The sequence below is a fragment of the Oncorhynchus keta genome, chromosome 22, assembly GCF_023373465.1.
Source record: "Oncorhynchus keta strain PuntledgeMale-10-30-2019 chromosome 22, Oket_V2, whole genome shotgun sequence".
Lineage (NCBI taxonomy): Eukaryota > Metazoa > Chordata > Actinopteri > Salmoniformes > Salmonidae > Oncorhynchus > Oncorhynchus keta.
In genome coordinates, this window is record NC_068442.1 from 49,708,089 (window position 1) to 49,725,721 (window position 17,633).

The 17,633-nt window shown below is 44.7% G+C and overlaps 2 protein-coding genes across 23 annotated transcripts in view; one reads left to right on the forward strand and one right to left on the reverse strand.

The window, feature by feature from the left end:
- The window catches only part of alpi.2 (alkaline phosphatase, intestinal, tandem duplicate 2), a 38,661-nt gene that overhangs the window by 17,749 nt on the left and 3,279 nt on the right, over window positions 1-17,633 (reverse strand). For all 11 annotated transcript variants that reach the window (XM_052475502.1, XM_052475500.1, XM_052475501.1 and 8 more), the window contains exons 2-4: window positions 13,365-13,481; window positions 3,966-4,081; window positions 3,277-3,451 (exon numbers count right to left, since the gene is read on the reverse strand). In XM_052475502.1, the coding sequence (XP_052331462.1) occupies window positions 3,277-3,451; window positions 3,966-4,081; window positions 13,365-13,481 (408 nt within the window). The remainder of the gene's footprint in view (window positions 1-3,276; window positions 3,452-3,965; window positions 4,082-13,364; window positions 13,482-17,633) is intronic.
- LOC127910703 (uncharacterized) lies at window positions 5,758-8,079 on the forward strand. 12 transcript variants are annotated; one of them, XM_052475514.1, is made up of 3 exons: window positions 5,836-5,875; window positions 6,058-6,083; window positions 6,162-8,079. In XM_052475514.1, the coding sequence occupies exon 3, from the start codon at window positions 6,449-6,451 to the stop codon at window positions 7,856-7,858; it is 1,410 nt and encodes a 469-aa protein (XP_052331474.1). In that variant the 5' UTR covers window positions 5,836-5,875; window positions 6,058-6,083; window positions 6,162-6,448; the 3' UTR covers window positions 7,859-8,079. The 12 variants fall into 12 exon arrangements, with proteins under 12 accessions (XP_052331467.1, XP_052331466.1, XP_052331465.1 ...); XM_052475511.1 differs by having other exon boundaries at window positions 5,862-5,901; XM_052475512.1 differs by lacking the exon at window positions 5,836-5,875 and adding an exon at window positions 5,888-5,927.

Consider the following 17,633-nt stretch of genomic DNA (forward strand, 5'->3'; position numbering starts at 1 on the left):
AACAGCTGCATAGTGTAGATCCCAGCCTGTGGAATAACAGCTGCATAGTGTAGATCCCAGCCTGTGGAATAACAGCTGCATAGTGTGGATCCCAGCCTGTGGAATAACAGCTGCATAGTGTGTATCCCAGCCTATGGAATAACAGCTGCATAGTGTGGATCCCAGCCTATGGAATAACAGCTGCATAGTGTGGATCCCAGCCTGTGGAATAACAGCTGCATAGTGTGGATCCCAGCCTATGGAATAACAGCTGCATAGTGTAGATCCCAGCCTGTGGAATAACAGCTGCATAGTGCAGATCCCAGCCTATGGAATAACAGCTGCATAGTGTAGATCCCAGCCTATGGAATAACAGCTGCATAGTGTAGATCCCAGCCTGTGGAATAACAGCTGCATAGTGTAGATCCCAGCCTATGGAATAACAGCTGCATAGTGTAGATCCCAGCCTATGGAATAACAGCTGCATAGTGTAGATCCCAGCCTATGGAATAACAGCTGCATAGTGTAGATCCCAGCCTATGGAATAACAGCTGCATAGTGCAGATCCCAACCTATGGAATAACAGCTGCATAGTGTAGATCCCAGCCTGTGGAATAACAGCTGCATAGTGTAGATCCCAGCCTATGGAATAACAGCTGCATAGTGTAGATCCCAGCCTATGGAATAACAGCTGCATAGTGTAGATCCCAGCCTATGGAATAACAGCTGCATAGTGCAGATCCCAGCCTATGGAATAACAGCTGCATAGTGTAGATCCCAGCCTGTGGAATAACAGCTGCATAGTGTAGATCCCAGCCTATGGAATAACAGCTGCATAGTGTAGATCCCAGCCTATGGAATAGCAGCTGCATAGTGTAGATCCCAGCCTATGGAATAACAGCTGCATAGTGTGGATCCCAGCCTATGGAATAACAGCTGCATAGTGTGGATCCCAGCCTATGGAATAACAGCTGCATAGTGTAGATCCCAGCCTATGGAATAACAGCTGCATAGTGTAGATCCAAGCCTATGGAATAACAGCTGCATAGTGTGGATCCCAGCCTATGGAATAACAGCTGCATAGTGTGGATCCCAGCCTATGGAATAACAGCTGCATAGTGTGGATCCCAGCCTATGGAATAACAGCTGCATAGTGTGGATCCCAGCCTGTGGAATAACAGCTGCATAGTGTGGATCCCAGCCTATGGAATAACAACTGCATAGTGTGGATCCCAGCCTGTGGAATAACAGCTGCATAGTGTGGATCCCAGCCTATGGAATAACAGCTGCATAGTGTAGATCCCAGCCTGTGGAATAACAGCTGCATAGTGTGGATCCCAGCCTATGGAATAACAGCTGCATAGTGTGGATCCCAGCCTATGGAATAACAGCTGCATAGTGTGGATCCCAGCCTGTGGAATAACAGCTGCATAGTGTGGATCCCAGCCTATGGAATAACAGCTGCATAGTGTGGATCCCAGCCTGTGGAATAACAGCTGCATAGTGTGGATCCCAGCCTATGGAATAACAGCTGCATAGTGTAGATCCCAACCTATGGAATAACAGCTGCATAGTGTGGATCCCAGCCTATGGAATAACAGCTGCATAGTGTGGATCCCAGCCTATGGAATAACAGCTGCATAGTGTAGATCCCAACCTATGGAATAACAGCTGCATAGTGTAGATCCCAACCTATGGAATAACAGCTGCATAGTGTAGATCCCAACCTATGGAATAACAGCTGCATAGTGTGGATCCCAGCCTATAGAATAACAGCTGCATAGTGTAGATCCCAACCTATGGAATAACAGCTGCATAGTGTGGATCCCAGCCTATGGAATAACAGCTGCATAGTGTGGATCCCAGCCTATGGAATAACAGCTGCATAGTGTGGATCCCAGCCTATGGAATAACAGATGCATAGTGTGGATCCCAGCCTATGGAATAACAGCTGCATAGTGTGGATCCCAGCCTATGGAATAAAAGTGGGGCTTTTATCGCTCAATCTAATTCATGATGATAAAAAATAAATATCCAAAGGCCTAATGGACATGTGATCAAACTCACACAATTTTGATAGACTTAAAGGGGCAATCTGTAGTTGCTAAATCCATTTTATTTTAATGTAATCATATTATTATATGTAGTAGAAAGTGATGGGTGAGAAGAAGCCTACATAACCAACCCATTAAGTAAAATTTGAGTAAACTTTAACATTGACCTGCAATTGATGTCATTCAATTGGAAACATACATTTTTTTTGTCTTCTTCTAATGCCTCTTTTCAGGGGAAAGTAATGTAAAAGTGTTAAGGGATTTTTTTTTATCAATAATGACTAATTATGTATACATTTCAATCAGGACTGACTAATCAGAATACTATTATGTTACTGTATATATACTAATCAGAATACTATTATGTTACTGTATATGTACTAATCAGAATACTATTATGTTACTGTATATATACTAATCAGAATACTATTATGTTACTGTATATATACTAATCAGAATACTATTATGTTACTGTATATATACTAATCAGAATACTATTATGTTACTGTATATGTACTAATCAGAATACTATTATGTTACTGTATATGTATGAATTTTCTTTCTTAATCCTAGTACTGAATATAATGTGTGTAAATATAATCAAGAATTAGAACAATGACTGTCTGTTCCTTGGTAGAAATGAATGAACTATATCTTCAGAATGGCTAGAATACTTATCTACACAAGAAGACCTTGGCTCGACCATAACTTATATTAAATTAGTAGGGAGACGATGTGGGAAGGCTTGAGATACTGCCTTTGTACCAGGGTGGGAGAAGAGACGGGTTGGTACTGGAAATAATGACGTCATTTTCAGTTTATAACCTGTGGTAAACTGTATCGTGTTCAGTACTCTCGTGAATAAAGGCTGCTATTTGACTTTAAGACCGGGCTCTATCCATTACTATAAAATAAGGGTCTTACAAATCCTTATGAATTGACAGAGTGTTTCATTTTAATTGGGTATTAAAACATAGAGGAATTTAATTCCTGTAACAAAAAGTAACTGAATGTAATCAGATTACGTTATTACGCGTTAATAATCCAAAAAGTACGTTACTGATTACAATTGTGGACAGGTATCTAGTAACTGTAAGGGATTACATTTAGAAAGTAAACTTCCCAACCCTGTGTGTAGTGCTAGGGCATAAACCAAAATGTGCACCCAGGGGGGGCCTCAGGACTGAGTTAGGAAAAGCCTGCTGTAGACCCTTCAGACAAGGACCCTATTTAAAACCCCTACCTGCCATCTTGGCGCGGTGAAGGACAGATTCCACCTCGTTTCCGAAGGTGCTGTTGCAGTTGTAGCGCAGAGCTGAGGCACTGAGACCCAGGGTTCCATAGTTGGCCTTCACACCACACAGGTAGGCAGTGGCTGTGCCGGCACTGTCAGGCATCTGCTGGTCCACGTTGTACGTCTGAAGAGTCAAATACACATGCACGCACGCACGCACACACACACACACACACACACACACACACACACACACACACACACACACACACACACACACACACACACACACACACACACACACACACACACACACACACACACACACACACACACACACACACATATATTTGTTGTAAACCAGTGAAACATCTTAATTTACATGTTCAGTTCTCCATTAAATTTATTGGATAAATATATAACTATTTTATTTTTAGTAATTTATTTATTGAATGGATTCTTTTACAGTGGAATAGAACCCTCCCCTGGTGTAAACACTATCAGTATAATGGTAGTATAATGATATTACTAGTATCCTGAAGTCATAAAGGCCATCAGGTGGGTTAACTTCACATCTTTACAGCAATAGGCCTGTTCAAAGTAGTGAGCATGATACATATTTGAAATGTCTGACATCAAAATGAAAAAAATGACGAGGTTCAAAAAATATTGTCTTCATGAGAGGAGATTGGACAGACCTTAGACAGGGCTAAGTGTGGGAAGGTGTCCATTGCCAGACTAAACTCCTCTCCGTTCCCTCCATTCATCTGGCCTTTGAGGATCCTCGCTGCAGTCACTGTGGAGATGCCCATACCTGCATGGACATTGGCGGAGCACACAACCTTTTGACAACTTCACCTGAATTGACAGATAATGTTTTTACAGCTTCTCCTGAAAGACACACAACCTTTTGACAACTTTACCTGAATTGACAGATAACATTTTTACAGCTTCTCCTGGGTGTCACGAATATTACCGAAGGTGACTCCCCTTCTTGTACGGGTGGCGCTCGGCGGTCGTCGTCGCCGGTCTACTAGCTATCGCCGATCCGTTGTTCTGTGTTCCTTTAGTTCTGTCTATTGGTATCACCTGTTTCTTGTTTGGTTGTTAGGGTAGGGTTATATATAGTCTGTTCAGCCCGCTTCTGTTTCGTGCGGGCTTGTTCGTCTGTTTTGTTGGTTGAGTGTATTTTGTTGGCATTTGGGTTTCACGCTGTCCGTTTATATTTCTGTTCATTTGTGTTTCCACTTTTGTTCATGTTATGTTTCCGGGACATTAAAGCATTTTTTTTTTTAATTTCCCCACATCTTTTGCTCTCTGCGCCTGACTCCACACCTCATCACTCATTTACCGTTACACTGGGGCGGCAGGTAGTCTAGTGGTTAGAGTTTTTCCTGGGGCGGCAGGTAGTCTAGTGGTTAGAGCTTTTCCTGGGGCGGCAGGTAGTCTAGTGGTTAGAGCTTTTCCTGGGGCGGCAGGTAGTCTAGTGGTTACAGCTTTTCCTGGGGCGGCTGGTAGTCTAGTGGTTACAGCTTTTCCTGGGGCGGCAGGTAGTCTAGTGGTTAGAGCTTTTGGCCAGTAACCAAAAGGTTGCTGATTGATTCCCCTGAGCTGACAAGGAAAAAAATCTGTAGTTCTGCCCCTGAACAAGGCACTGTTCCCCGGTAGGCCGTCATTGTAAATAATAATTTGATCTTTAACTGACTTCACTTTTTAAATAAAGGTTCAATAAAAAATGTCCTGTGCTGTGTGGAAGAGAAATCAAATGTACTGAATACGTTACTGTGAAATGTTTACTTACAAGCCCTTAACCAACAATGCAGTTCAAGAAATAGAGTTAAGAAAATACTTACAATGTACATTTTTTAAATAAAAAGTAACACTATAACATAACAATAACAAGGCTAGAAACAAGGGGTACTGGTACTTGGTCAGCAGGTCAGCCAAGGAATTAATTATACTCCTGAGCAAACATTCCATAACTCCAGGTGACAGTAAATCACCAACATTGGCTTTATACCTACTACGCATCTTATCACATTATTTATGAACTGCCAATACACTTAAAGAAGTAGGAGAAGAAATGTATCATTTTAGAATGGAGAAATCAGCACCTCAATGGTGCAGCCCAGGCTATCACAGGAGACCTGGCCTCCACAATCCCCCGACTTCAACTAAATTGAGATGGTTTCGGATGAGTCAGACCGCAGAGTGAAGGACAAGCAGCCAACAAGTGCTCAGCATATGTGGGAACTCCTTCAAGACTGTTTGAAAAGCATTGCAGGTGAAGCTAGTTGAGAGAATGCCAAGAGTGTGCAGAGCTGTCATCAAGACAAAGGGTGGCTACTTTGAAGCATCTCAAATATAAAATATATTTTTATTTGTTTAACACCTTTTTGGTTACTATAAGATTCCATATGTGTTATTTCATAGTATTGATGTCTTCACTATTTTTCTACAATGTAGAAAAAGGTAAAAATAAAGAAAAACCCTGGAATGAGTAGGTGTTCTAAAACCCTGGAATGAGTAGGTGTTCTAAAACCCTGGAATGAGTAGGTGTTCTAAAACCCTGGAATGAGTAGGTGTTCTAAAACCCTGGAATGAGTAGGTGTTCTAAAACCCTGGAATGAGTAGGTGTTCTAAAACCCTGGAATGAGTAGGTGTTCTAAAACCCTGGAATGAGTAGGTGTTCTAAAACCCTGGAATGAGTAGATGTTCTAAAACCCTGGAATGAGTAGGTGTTCTAAAACCCTGGAATGAGTAGGTGTTCTAAAACCCTTGAATGAGTAGGTGTTCTAAAACCCTTGAATGAGTAGGTGTTCTAAAACCCTGGAATGAGTAGGTGTTCTAAAACCCTGGAATGAGTAGGTGTTCTAAAACCCTGGAATGAGTAGGTGTTCTAAAACCCTGGAATGAGTAGGTGTTCTAAAACCCTGGAATGAGTAGGTGTTCTAAAACCCTTGAATGAGTAGGTGTTCTAAAACCCTGGAATGAGTAGGTGTTCTAAAACCCTGGAATGAGTAGGTGTTCTAAAACCCTGGAATGAGTAGGTGTTCTAAAACCCTGGAATGAGTAGGTGTTCTAAAACTTTAGACTGGTCGTGTATGACTCATACAATTTACAACTTTCAGTCCACTTACCACTGCCTTGCCGCAAGACCTGATAATGATTGCATGGTTCAATGAGCTACAGATTATCAGCTCTAACATTGATGTGTGACTACAGAATATCAGCTCTAACATTGATGTGTGACTACAGAATATCAGCTCTAACATTGATGTGTGACTACAGAATATCAGCTCTAACATTGATGTGTGACTACAGAATATCAGCTCTAACATTGATGGGTGACTACAGAATATCAGCTCTAACATTGATGGGTGACTACAGAATATCAGCTCTAACATTGATGTGTGACTACAGAATATCAGCTCTAACATTGATGTGTGACTACAGAATATCAGCTCTAACATTGATGGGTGACTACAGAATATCAGCTCTAACATTGATGTGTGACTACAGAATATCAGCTCTAACATTGATGGGTGACTACAGAATATCAGCTCTAACATTGATGTGTGACTACAGAATATCAGCTCTAACATTGATGTGTGACTACAGAATATCAGCTCTAACATTGATGTGTGACTACAGAATATCAGCTCTAACATTGATGTGTGACTACAGAATATCAGCTCTAACATTGATGGGTGACTACAGAATATCAGCTCTAACATTGATGTGTGACTACAGAATATCAGCTCTAACATTGATGTGTGACTACAGAATATCAGCTCTAACATTGATGGGTGACTACAGAATATCAGCTCTAACATTGATGTGTGACTACAGAATATCAGCTCTAACATTGATGGGTGACTACAGAATATCAGCTCTAACATTGATGTGTGACTACAGAATATCAGCTCTAACATTGATGTGTGACTACAGAATATCAGCTCTAACATTGATGTGTGACTACAGAATATCAGCTCTAACATTGATGGGTGACTACAGAATATCAGCTCTAACATTGATGTGTGACTACAGAATATCAGCTCTAACATTGATGTGTGACTACAGAATATCAGCTCTAACATTGATGGGTGACTACAGAATATCAGCTCTAACATTGATGTGTGACTACAGAATATCAGCTCTAACATTGATGTGTGACTACAGAATATCAGCTCTAACATTGATGGGTGACTACAGAATATCAGCTCTAACATTGATGGGTGACTACAGAATATCAGCTCTAACATTGATGTGTGACTACAGAATATCAGCTCTAACATTGATGTGTGACTACAGAATATCAGCTCTAACATTGATGTGTGACTACAGAATATCAGCTCTAACATTGATGGGTGACTACAGAATATCAGCTCTAACATTGATGTGTGACTACAGAATATCACCTCTAACATTGACGGGTGACTACAGAATATCAGCTCTAACATTGATGGGTGACTACAGAATATCAGCTCTAACATTGAATGTGGAGGGAGTTTATCCTAGCCACCGTGCTTCTACACCTGCATTGCTTGCTGTTTGGGGTTTTAGGCTGGGTTTCTGTACAGCACTTTGAGATATCAGCTGATGTACGAAGGGCTATATAAATACATTTGATTTGATTTGATAGACTGACTAGAATTAATAGTTGAGAACTTGTTCTCAACTGCCCTACCTGGTTAAATAAAGGTGAAATAGAAAATAAATATAAGGCCGCTGGCCTTCTTGATCATACCTGTTGCTCATCTGCCCTATATGTCATGAACATGCCATTCATGAGCAGGTGATGTAAAGTTATCCAACAATATTACTGATAAGATCACCATCATGAAATAGCTGAACTCTCAATCCAACCAACTGCGTTAGTCAGTTTTTAACGAGATGAAAGCTGATATATTTTGCTAAATTGTTTATTTATGATTTATTTATAATTTATTTATAATAATTATTAACTCTGACTATGTTTTACACTTGAATCGTTTAAGTCTATTGTTTGTACACAGAGAGAATAGCATCCTTTCCATCCTCATCCTGCTTGTAATATATGTTTTAATGAGTGCTTCATAATGCATTATAAACTGGGTGGTTCCAGCCCTGAATGCTGATTGGCTGACAGCTGTGGTATATCAGACTGTATACCATGGGCATGACAAAACCATGTATTTTTACTGCTCTAAGAACAGCCCTTGGCCATGGTATATTGGCCATATACCACACCCCCTTGTGCCTTATTATATCATGTGTCAAGTGTCTACAGGTTTTCGCTCCACCCTGGATGGATGTATTACGGTCTCCCTCACATGGTTGTCTTTATTAAAAGAAAAACCAAAAAATTGCATGTAATGAGTTTGACACCCCTGTATTATATTCATAGTTGGTGGCAGGTAGGCCTGGTGATTAACGGCCAAGCATACAGCACTTAACCCTAATTTCCCTGTAAGTCTCTGAGGATAAGAGCATCTGCTAAATGACTAAAAATGTCTATAAAAAAGCCTCGTAGTTCCGCTATCATAGGTAATATCACTAAATATCTGCAACCGAGCCATGCTGCTGCCTGGAGGACAGAGTCCAACAACTGCAACCGAACCATGCTGCTGCCTGGAGGACAGAGTCCAACAACTGCAACGGAGCCATGCTGCTGCCTGGAGGACAGAGTCCAACAACTGCAACGGAGCCATGCTGCTGCCTGGAGGACAGAGTCCAACAACTGCAACGGAGCCATGCTGCTGCCTGGAGGACAGAGTCCAACAACTGCAACCGAGCCATGCTGCTGCCTGGAGGACAGAGTCCAACAACTGCAACGGAGCCATGCTGCTGCCTGGAGGACAGAGTCCAACAACTGCAACGGAGCCATGCTGCTGCCTGGAGGACAGAGTCCAACAACTGCAACCGAGCCATGCTGCTGCCTGGAGGACAGAGTCCAACAACTGCAACCGAACCATGCTGCTGCCTGGAGGACAGAGTCCAACAACTGCAACCGAACCATGCTGCTGCCTGGAGGACAGAGTCCAACAACTGCAACCGAACCATGCTGCTGCCTGGAGGACAGAGTCCAACAACTGCAACCGAACCATGCTGCTGCCTTGAGGACAGAGTCCAACAACTGCAACCGAGCCATGCTGCTGCCTGGAGGACAGAGTCCAACAACTGCAACGGAGCCATGCTGCTGCCTGGAGGACAGAGTCCAACAACTGCAACCGAGCCATGCTGCTGCCTGGAGGACAGAGTCCAACAACTGCAACCGAGCCATGCTGCTGCCTGGAGGACAGAGTCCAACAACTGCAACGGAGCCATGCTGCTGCCTGGAGGACAGAGTCCAACAACTGCAACCGAACCATGCTGCTGCCTGGAGGACAGAGTCCAACAACTGCAACCGAACCATGCTGCTGCCTGGAGGACAGAGTCCAACAACTGCAACCGAACCATGCTGCTGCCTAGAGGACAGAGTCCAACAACTGTAACCGAGCCATGCTGTTGCCTAGAGGACAGAGTCCAACAACTGCAACTGAACCATGCTGCTGCCTGGAGGACAGAGTCCAACAACTGCAACCGAACCATGCTGCTGCCTGGAAGACAGATCCCAACAACTGCAACCGAACCATGCTGCTGCCTAGAGGACAGAGTCCAACAACTGCAACCGAGCCATGCTGTTGCCTAGAGGACAGAGTCCAACAACTGCAACCGAACCATGCTGCTGCCTGGAGGACAGAGTCCAACAACTGCAACCGAGCCATGCTGCTGCCTAGAGGACAGAGTCCAACAACTGCAACCGAGCCATGCTGCTGCCTGGAGGACAGAGTCCAACAACTGCAACCGAGCCATGCTGCTGCCTGGAGGACAGAGTCCAACAACTGCAACCGAACTATGCTGCTGCCTAGAGGACAGAGTCCAACAACTGCAACCGAACCATGCTGCTGCCTAGAGGACAGAGTCCAACAACTGCAACCGAACTATGCTGCTGCCTGGAGGACAGAGTCCAACAACTGCAACCGAGCCATGCTGCTGCCTAGAGGACAGAGTCCAACAACTGCAACCGAGCCATGCTGCTGCCTAGAGGACAGAGTCCAACAACTGCAACCGAGCCATGCTGTTGCCTAGAGGACAGAGTCCAACAACTGCAACCGAGCCATGCTGCTGCCTGGAGGACAGAGTCCAACAACTGCAACCAAACCTTGCTGCTGCCTAGAGGACAGAGTCCAACAACTGCAACCGAGCCATGCTGCTGCCTAGAGGACAGAGTCCAACAACTGCAACCGAGCCATGCTGTTGCCTAGAGGACAGAGTCCAACAACTGCAACCGAGCCATGCTGCTGCCTAGAGGACAGAGTCCAACAACTGCAACCGAGCCATGCTGCTGCCTAGAGCACAGAGTCCAACAACTGCAACCAAGCCATGCTGCTGCCTGGAGGACAGAGTCCAACAACTGCAACCGAACTATGCTGCTGCCTAGAGGACAGAGTGCACTAACTGCAACCGAGCCATGCTGCTGCCTAGAGGACAGAGTCCAACAACTGCAACCGAGCCATGCTGCTGCCGAACATTGAGTGCTACAATGCGCAACGCCTCCTATGAACCAGATTAGGGATGGTACATTTCCTGGACTGACTCCGTGTTTCTCCAGCCAGACCCCTTGCTCTGTTCTTTCCCCCTGACCCCTTGCTCTGTTCTTCCTCTCTGACCCCTTACTCTGTTCTTCCCCCCTGACCCCTTGCTCTGTTCTTCTCCCCTGACCCCTTACTCTGTTCTTTCCCCCTGACCCCTACTCTGTTCCACCCCCCTGAACAGTACTCTGTACTTTCCCCTGACCCCTACTCTGTTCCACCCCCCTGAACAGTACTCTGTACTTTCCCCCTCACCCCTACTCTGTACTTTCCCCTGACCCCTACTCTGTTCCACCCCCTGAACAGTACTCTGTACTTTCCCCCTGACCCCTACTCTGTACTTTCCCCTGACCCCTACTCTGTTCCACCCCCCTGAACAGTACTCTGTACTTTCCCCCTGACCCCTACTCTGTACTTTCCCCCTGACCCCTACTCTGTTCCACCCCCTGAACAGTACTCTGTACTTTCCCCCTGACCCCTACTCTGTACTTTCCCCCTGACCCCTACTCTGTTCCACCCCCCTGAACAGTACTCTGTACTTTCCCCCTGACCCCTACTCTGTTCCACCCCCCTGAACAGTACTCTGTACTTTCCCCCTGACCCCTACTCTGTTCCACCCCCCTGAACAGTACTCTGTTCTTTCCCCCTGACCCCTACTCTGTTCTTTCCCCCTGACCCCTACTCTGTTCCACCCCCCTGAACAGTACTCTGTTCTTTCCCCCTGACCCCTACTCTGTTCTTTCCCCCTGACCCCTTGCTCTGTTCTTTCCCCCTGACCCCTACTCTGTACTTTCCCCCTGACCCCTACTCTGTTCCACCCCCCTGAACAGTACTCTGTACTTTCCCCCTGACCCCTACTCTGTACTTTCCCCCTGACCCCTACTCTGTTCCACCCCCCTGAACAGTACTCTGTACTTTCCCCCTGACCCCTACTCTGTTCCACCCCCCTGAACAGTACTCTGTTCTTTCCCCCTGACCCCTACTCTGTTCCCCCTGACCCCTACCCCACCCCCTGAACAGTACTCTGTTCTTTCCCCCTGACCCCTACTCTGTTCTTTCCCCCTGACCCCTACTCTGTTCTTTCCCCCTGACCCCTATTCTGTTCTTTCCCCCTGACCCCTATTCTGTTCTTTCCCCCTGACCCCTACTCTGTTCTTTCCCCCTGACCCCTTGCTCTGTTCTTTCCCCCTGACCCCTACTCTGTTCTTTCCCCCTGACCCCTACTCTGTTCTTTCCCCCTGACCCCTATTCTGTTCTTTCCCCCTGACCCCTACTCTGTTCTTTCCCCTGACCCCTATTCTGTTCTTTCCCCCTGACCCCTACTCTGTTCTTTCCCCCTGACCCCTACTCTGTTCTTTCCCCTGACCCCTATTCTGTTCTTTCCCCCCTACTGTTCCCCCTTGCCCCTATTCTGTTCCACCCCCGACCCCTACTCTGTTCTTTCCCCCTGACCCCTACTTTCTTTCCCCCTGCTCTGTTCTTTCCCCCTGACCCCTACTCTGTTCTTCCCCCCGACCCCTACTCTGGTCTTTCCCCCCTGACCATTGATCTGTTCTTTTCAACTGACCCCTGCTGTTCTTCCTCCTGACCCCTGCTCTGTTCTCCCCCCCGACCCCTTCTCTGTTTGACCCTCCCAGCCCCCGCTACGTTCTTTACCCCTGACCACTGCTGTTCTTCCCCCCGACCCCTGCTCTGTTCTCCGCCCCTGACCCCTGCTCTGTTCTCCCCCTGACCCCTGATCTGTTCTCCCCCCCGACCCCTGCTCTGTTCTCACCCCCGACCCCTGCTGTTCTTCCCCCCTGACCCCTGCTCTGTTCTCCCCCCCTGACCCCTGATCTGTTCTCCCACCCTGACCCCTGCTCTGTTCTCCCCCCCTGACCCCTGATCTGTTCTTCCCCCCTGACCACTGTTCTGTTCTCCCCCTTGACCCCTGCTCTGTTCTCCCCCCCTGACCCCTGATCTGTTCTCCCCCCCTGACCCTTGCTGGATGAACAACCTACTGGTAGTGGCGGCTATACTGTTCACCTCACCAGCAGCTAGAACTTCATCTTGGGACTGACTTGTCTTGTGTCTTGTGTTTTTGAATGTTTGTAAACTTCCCAAGACTTACAAGCAAATTGCCTTTTAAAACTGTCTGTGGTGGCCTGGTATCGGTAGAACCTGTGTTTGACACATGCATACAGCATACATCATTCAGCGAAGCATATTCCCCTCCAAGCATTTTGCCCATTCAATAACCTATCCCTGTCCCCAAGGGTCGCTTTGATTGCATATGGGGTGGGACAACATAACGGGTCTGTCTGAAAATGTTTTGCCATTCAAAGCTATTTTTTTTATTAGGCTCTAGCTTCCATGAATTCAAATGTTACCCTTTAAATAACATAAATAGACACATTTTTAAGTGTGGGGGGGACATGTCCCCCCTCCATTCATCCTGTCCATAGTGGAAATCATGCCAACACTTAGCCCCATCTCACTCACCATCTCCCAGGAACAGAATAGTGTTCTTAGCCCGACGGACGTTTGGCTTCATATCCAGAGCTTTGTGGAGGGCCTGCTTCGCCTTGTTGTTCCAGTAGCTGGGATGCTTCTCGTTCTCTAAGGAAGAGCATCAACATTTTGTTACGTTTGTTTTTTATTCATGACATTGTCCACGTAGTTCCAATAGCTCAGAGACTTTGGTTCTGGAAATATCAGGGTTGGAGGTTTACAATGGTTGTGATTCCTGCTTAGGTCAGATATGAATTGGTGTTTAAGATCACTTTATTGATCAATTTGCCTACAAGGTCCAACCAAAATGTTTACTTTAACCCAAACCCTCCAAAAGACACCTACAGCACCAGTCAAAAGATTGGACACACCAAATCATTCCAGGGTTTTTCTATTTTTTTTCTCTTCTATTTTCTACATTGTAGAATAATAGTGAAGACATCAAAACTATGAAATAGCAAATCTGTAATCATGTAGTAACCAAAAATAAAAATAAAAATCTAAATATATTTCACATTTGAGATTCTTCCAAGAATTACCAACGTTTGCTTTGATGACAGCTTTGCACATTCTTGGCATTCTCTCAACCAGCTTCACAAGGATGCATTTCAATTAACAGGTGTGTCTTCGTAAATGTCTTAGTTTAATGCGTTTGAGCCAATCAGTTGTGTTGTGACAAGGTGGGGGTGGTATACCTAGATAGACCTATTTGTTTTAAATGACCAAGTCCATACTATGGCAATGACAGCTCAAATAAGAAAAGAGAAACGACAGTCCATAATTACATTAAGACATGAAGGTCAGTCAATTTCAAGAACTTTGAAAGTTTCTTCAAGTGCAGTAGCAAAAACCATCAAGTGCTATGATGAAACTGGCTCTCATGAGGACTGCAACAGGAAAGGAAGATCCAGAGTTACCTCTTTTGCAGAGGATAAGTTCATTAGAGTTACCAGCCTCAGAAATTGCAGCCCAAATAAATGCTTTACAGAGTAACAGACACATCTCAACATTAACTGTTCAGAGGGACTGCGTGAATCAGGCTTTCATGGTCAAATTGCTGCAAAGAAACCACTACTAAAGGACACCAATAAGAAGAAGAGACTTGCTTGGGCCAAGAAACACGAGCAATGGACATTAGACAGGTGGAAATCTGTCCTTTTTGTCTGATGAATCCAATTTTTAGATTTTTGATTCCAACTGCCGTGTCTTTGTGAGAGGCAGAGTAGATCTTTGCATGTGTGGTTCCCACCGTGAAGCATGGTGGAGGAGGTGTGATGGTGTAGGCGTGCTTTGGTGCTGACATTTGTCTGCGATTTATTTAGAATTCAAGGAACACTTAACCAGCATGGCCACCACAGCATTCTACAGTGATACACCATCCCATCTGGTTTGCGCTTAGTGGGAATATCATTTGTTTTTCAACAGGACAATGACCCAAATCCCAACTGTATAAGGGCTATTCTATCAAGAAGGAGAGTGATGGAGTGCTGCATCAGATGATCTGGCCTCTACAATCACCCGACTTCAACCTAATTGAGATGGTTTGGGATGAGTCAGACCGCAGAGTGAAGGAAAAGCATATGTGGGAACTCCTTCAAGACTGTTTGAAAAGCATTGCAGGTGAAGATGGTTTTGAGAATGCCAAGAGTGTGCAAAGCTGTCATTTAGACAAAGGGTGGCTTTTTTAAGCATCTCAAATATAAAATGTATTTGTATTTGTTTAACACCTTTTTGGTTACTATATGATTCCATATGTGTTATTTCATAGTGTTGATGTCTTCACTATTATTCTACAATGTAGAAAATAGTACAAATAAAGAAAACCCCTGAGTGGGTGAGTAGGTATGTCCAAACGTTTGACAGGTACTGTAGATAGATAAACAGGTTTTTGGAGAGGTGCGGCAGGCTATTGTTGTGGGGGGTTAAGTGCCTTGCTCACGGTCACAACAGCAGGCAATGGCATCTAGGATTTGAAACCAGCAACCCACCGGTTTCCGTCTCGCCTCCCTTACCGGTAGGCTACCTCTCACTAGCCTTTATGCTGCTTTGCATTAAAGCATCTCTCCATATAATTGCTACTTCAGACACAACTTTAACATACAGTTAATACAGAAAGAGTAGAAATGTTTTGCGCTCTTCAAAGAAGTACCGTCATACTATATGCACTGTACTTCAGCAAACCTGCGAGATGCCATATCTCTCTTAAATAGTTACAGTTGAAGTTGGAAGTTTACATAAACTTAGGTTGGAGTCAGTAAAACTAGTTTTACAAACTTTAGTTTCGGCAAGTCAGTTAGGACATCTACTTTGTGCAGACACAAGTCATTTTTCCAACAATTGTTTACAGACAGATTATTTCACTTATAATTCACTGTATCACAATTCCAGTGGGTCAGACGTTAACATGCACTTAGATGACTGTGCCTTTAAACAGCTTGGAAAATTCCATAAAATGATGTCATGGCTTTAGAAGCTTCTGATAGGCAAATTGACATAATTTGAGTCAATTGGAGGTGTACCTGTGGATCTATTTCAAGGCCTATCTTCAAACTCAGTGCCTCTTTGCATCATGGGAAAATCAAAAGAAATCCACCAAGTCCTCAGAAAAAATTGTAGACCTCCACAAGTCTGGTTCATCCTTGGGAGCAATTTCCAAACGCCTGAAGGTACCACGTTCATCTGTACAAACAATAGTACGCAAGTATTAACACCATGGGACCACGCAGCTGTCAAACCGCTCAGGAAGGAGACTCGTTCTGTCTCCTAGAGATGAACATACTTTGGTGTGAAAAGTGCAAATCAACCCAGGACAACAGCAAAGGACCTTGTGAAGATGCTGGAGGAAACAGGTACAAAAGTATCTATCTCCACATTGAAATGAGTCCTATATTTGTCACAAATCCCGCTTCCTAAGTCTGTGTTTGCCTGTGTTTCTGTCCTGGAGTGTGTTTCCGGTGTCCTGGAACGCACCCAGTCTGGTTGCCGGGCGAATTAGCTTGTTGGGAGATCAATGTTCACCCGCACCTGTATCCCATCAGTAATCTGCACACCTGTCCTGATCATCACCTCTCCCCTTCAAAAGCTCTGACCTGACATCCATTCCCTGCCGGATCGTTAGCCATGAACAGTATGTTGTGCCATAGTATCAGCCTCAAGTTGGATAGCCTACTCAATCACTTTTTATTGCTACTGTTTACAGGCCTCCTGGGCCATATACAGCGTTTCTCACTGAGTTCCCTGAATTCCTATCAGACCTTGTAGTCATTGCAGATAATATTCTAATCTTTGGTGACTTTAATATTCCCATGGAAAAGTCCACAGACCCACTCCAAAAGGCTTTTGGAGCCATCATCGACTCAGTGGGTTTTGTCCAACATGTCTCTGGACTCACTCACTGTCACAGTCATACGCTGGACCTAGTTTTGTCCCATGGAATAAATGTTGTGGATCTTAATGTTTTTCCTCATAATCCTGGACTATCGGACCACCATTTTATTACGTTTGCAATTGCAACAAATAATCTGCTCAGACCCCAACCAAGGAACATCAAAAGTCGTGCTATAAATTCACAGACAACACAAAGATTCCTTGATGCCCTTCCAGACTCCCTCTGCCTACCCAAGGACGCCAGAGGACAAAAATCCATTAACCACCTAACTGAGGATCTCAATTTAACCTTGCGCAATACCCTAGATGCAGTTGCACCCCTAAAAACTAAAAAAATGTCTCATAAGAAACTAGCTCCCTGGTACACAGAAAATACCCGAGCTCTGAAGCAAGCTTCCAGAAAATTGGAACGGAAATGGCGCCACACCAAACTGGAAGTCTTCCGACTAGCTTGGAAGGACGGTACCGTGCAGTACCGAAGAGCCCTTACTTAATGGTTGTACAGTCGTCTCAAATAAAACTGTGAAGGACCTCGGCGTTACTCTGGACCCTGATCTCTCTTTTGAAGAACATATCAAGACCATTTCGAGGACAGCTTTTTTCCATCTACGTAACATTGCAAAAATCAGAAACTTTCTGTCCAAAAATGATGCAGAAAAATTAATCCATGCTTTTGTCACTTCTAGGTTAGACTACTGCAATGCTCTATTTTCCGGCTACCCGGATAAAGCACTAAATAAACTTCAGTTAGTGCTAAATACGGCTGCTAGAATCCTGACTAGAACCAAAAAATTTGATCATATTACTCCAGTGCTAGCCTCTCTACACTGGCTTCCTGTCAAAGCAAGGGCTGATTTCAAGGTTTTACTGCTA

What these genes read in the sequence shown, in the direction of transcription:
- LOC127910703 (XM_052475507.1), top strand. Translation starts at nt 6,449, where the DNA reads ATGAGCTACAGATTATCAGCTCTAACATTGATGTGTGACTACAGAATA.